This window comes from Tenrec ecaudatus, chromosome X (assembly GCF_050624435.1).
Source record: "Tenrec ecaudatus isolate mTenEca1 chromosome X, mTenEca1.hap1, whole genome shotgun sequence".
In the NCBI taxonomy this organism is placed as follows: domain Eukaryota; kingdom Metazoa; phylum Chordata; class Mammalia; order Afrosoricida; family Tenrecidae; genus Tenrec; species Tenrec ecaudatus.
In genome coordinates this window covers 143,706,502-143,709,549 of record NC_134548.1, presented here as the reverse complement: position 1 = coordinate 143,709,549, position 3,048 = coordinate 143,706,502, and the positions used below count along the sequence as shown (strand labels likewise).

The window sequence follows — 3,048 nt, the reverse complement described above, 5'->3', positions numbered from 1 at the left end:
CTTCTTCCCTTCTCTATGGTCCTATGGGCAGAGCCAGGATCGTGGTGATTCTGGCATTCCCAGTCATATTGTGGTGGATTTCAAGGGGTCGCTAGCGTCTTATACAATAACTTAAGAATTCCCAAGTCTGTAAGAAGTCTCCTTTATTAAAGTCAATTTTGTATTACATTCTTCAATAAGCGAAGCAAATCCAGGTATTGATGTTTGAATATTTCAAAACAAATTACGAAGAGGGAAAAAGACAACTCCAAACTGTCCATCTTTTACATTTTACTTGATTTATCTCAGTATGTGGAATGCTGAGTTTTTCACAGGTCTAACAAACAACCTGTATCTAAATGCTATTCTGTGTGTCCCAGAGGAGAGTAGAAGTGCTTTCACAATGGTTTCATAGCAAAGCTCTTTTCCTTACACATAGTAAACAGCAGTAAATGTGTGAAAAAGACCTCACAAATGCTTAGCTTCTATAGCGACCTAACCTCTCTATGAAAAGGAACATTTGAATATTGACCCCACAAAAAGCTAAATCTCCACGCCACCCATATGCAACAGGAAAATATAAATGAGTACATTATTCGCTTTACATCTCCACCCATCACTACTTGGAAAGGTTTTCCAACCGAAAGTGAAGAATCTGCCCTGGACCTCACTGGGGTTGGAAGCAAGTGCTGGAAGTGGCACCGGAACTCTCCAAGGACAAGGGGATAGCATTATCATCAAAGCTAGCGACAGCTAGACCTTGGGCTCGCTCTTTCTCCACTTGCAGAGCCACTACAAACGAAACTGGGAAAGAACTTGGGCTATGGGCATAAGCTTTTAACAAAACCTGGAGGAGCTCCAGCTTGTTGATTTCGGCGTAGGCTCTTGGACCCCACGCAAACTTGTAACGTGGAGGGTGAGTGTTAGGCAGCTGTTGATACTCCACATATTTTTGCTGAACCAACTCTCTGGTGATGAAATCCTCTGGATTCCCACAGATGAAGTGCTTCTGCCCAGCATAGATGCCCATCGTATTCAGCACCTCCCAGACTTGTTTTTCCGTGGCACTGTTGTTGTTGAGGAAGATCACACCCAAGACAATAATCAGGATGCCAGTCTTTGGCATACCTTCTACTTCCCTCAGCAAGCCGTCATAGGTGAGGCCTAGTGTCATGCAGACGATGTAACAGTGGTTGATGGTGTCAACTTCCTTCACTTCAAGGCCAAAAACCATCTGCAGGCATTCCCTGGCTTTCTGCAGGATCTCAGGGAATTTATCTTTGTACTCTTTGATGACAGTATTCAGCATGTCTTCTAGGGTGACTGGCTCTTTACTTTGATACTTGAGCAGCAGATAATTCGCCAATAATGACTCTTTCACTCTGATAGGCGATACAGACAGGTTTTCAATATCTTGCTGTGTCAGGCCGTCACTGTCTTCATCAGAGCTGTCTTCATCAGTGTCTTCAGTGGAAGAGGACACATCACTCTCACTCTGAAGACTCGGGGAAGTACTGGGCATCTCGACATTAGAAGTCTCCGCGGCGGCAGTCTCCTTCAGAGAAGGCTTCTCTGTGGCCTTGTCTCCGATGCTGGGAGTTGGCGCTGAGGAGGAAGAAGAGCCTTCCTCCAAAAGCTCAGGTAACACTTGATCGGTTTTGTCCGGGCCTTCCGTGGACACAGGGCGGGGTTGCTCAAGACTTAAGCGAGGGCTCTTTTTTTTAACAGGCATGATGACTTCTGTAGGTAGCAGCAGATGAGCCTTTGGGCAAAGAGAGGAGAAAGCCAGCCCACAACCTAAAGGAGAGAGAGCAAACTTGGACTTAGATAGTAAGCTAAAATGTGGCAGCTTTGCAAAGGCGACCTCTACCAGTCTTCTCTCAAGGGACAATGCTCTAGGGTCTCACAGGTCTCCTATCTTTCTAGTCAATGTTCTCCACAGTAAACTGAAAGGCTTCCTGACAAGTTTTGCATGTGAACAGCCACAAAAGTCAGCTTGAGGCTTTCCATGGCTCACAGTAGGGCAGGCATCATCAGTTGCCATGGCTTGGGATTGGATGTTCCCTTCAGTTCAGAATCTGGTTCCTCAGCTTCTAGAACACATGCCCTCTTGCCTCTGAAGCTCTGAAGCCACTCCTTATCAGATCAAGCCTGCACTTTCCCTGAGCAATCACAGGCGACAGTGAAGAGCAACTGAGTCCAGTTTTCCCTGTGCTGGGATTACCAAGGCTGACTGCAGGGTCTAGATGTCTTCACCCATATGTTCTGGGGTGGGTGGACGCTCAGATTCCACTCCAAGTCCTTATCTGAGATTCCTTCTTCTGAAGTGGTATCACTCTATCAGCTATAAGCCTTCACCTATCTAAACCTCTGAGGCAAGAATGAATGTGCTCCTCAGCCTGGCAGCCTTGCTAAGTGTTGTCCAGGGACAATGCATGACTCTTTGTGATCCCACTATTCTGAAGTTACAGATCTCCCACTCCCCATCAACTGTCTTGATTCTCAGCAGAGCCTGAGAGTTCACCTCCTAAGGTGGAAATTTTTACCCCATGACTAAGGTCATCAGACTCCTATAGAAAATATATGGTGACTATTTCTGACCTCCCCTGCCTAGCGCTTTTCTGGGATGACATCAATGTTGGCGTTCTTGTATGTAATATCCCTCTGCTCTAAACTAGGTCCTCGCTCAAGATCCTCACCTATACTCCTACAAAGGATGGACATCTACTCTCCATTACCCCGAGGCTTCTCTCCTCAAACTAAGGAGATCAGCTCCTTTTGACACTTGATTTGGCATGCTGGGATCATGGTAGGGCAGTGTTCAATGTGGTTTTACATGGGATTAAAATGAACACGGTGGGAAATTTAACCGGAGTATATTGTCTAAATTGTAAAAAGTGAAACTGCAAAGCTAATATACCACGGTAGGAAAGCCACCACTTTAGTAAGTTAGAGATAGAGTCCAAGGACATTTTCCTGCTTTAAATAGCAATCCCACAGATCACCCCAAACATCTATGTACCTTAAATTGAGCACGTGCTTGATTCTCACTCCCTATGGAAGCAGACA

The 3,048-nt window shown here is 45.6% G+C and overlaps 1 protein-coding gene across 1 annotated transcript; it reads right to left on the bottom strand.

Moving 5' to 3' along the window:
• Nucleotides 1-232: 232 nt before the first annotated feature.
• Nucleotides 233-1,762, bottom strand: LOC142434511 (melanoma-associated antigen B16-like). Its single transcript, XM_075539213.1, has one exon. It carries the CDS (start codon nt 1,709-1,711, stop codon nt 647-649), a length of 1,065 nt encoding a protein of 354 aa, XP_075395328.1. The 5' UTR covers nt 1,712-1,762; the 3' UTR covers nt 233-646.
• Between the last annotated feature and the right edge of the window lie 1,286 nt (nt 1,763-3,048).

Excerpts from the sequence above, each read along its gene's own strand:
- LOC142434511 (XM_075539213.1), bottom strand. The coding sequence starts at position 1,711 with ATGCCTGTTAAAAAAAAGAGCCCTCGCTTAAGTCTTGAGCAACCCCGC.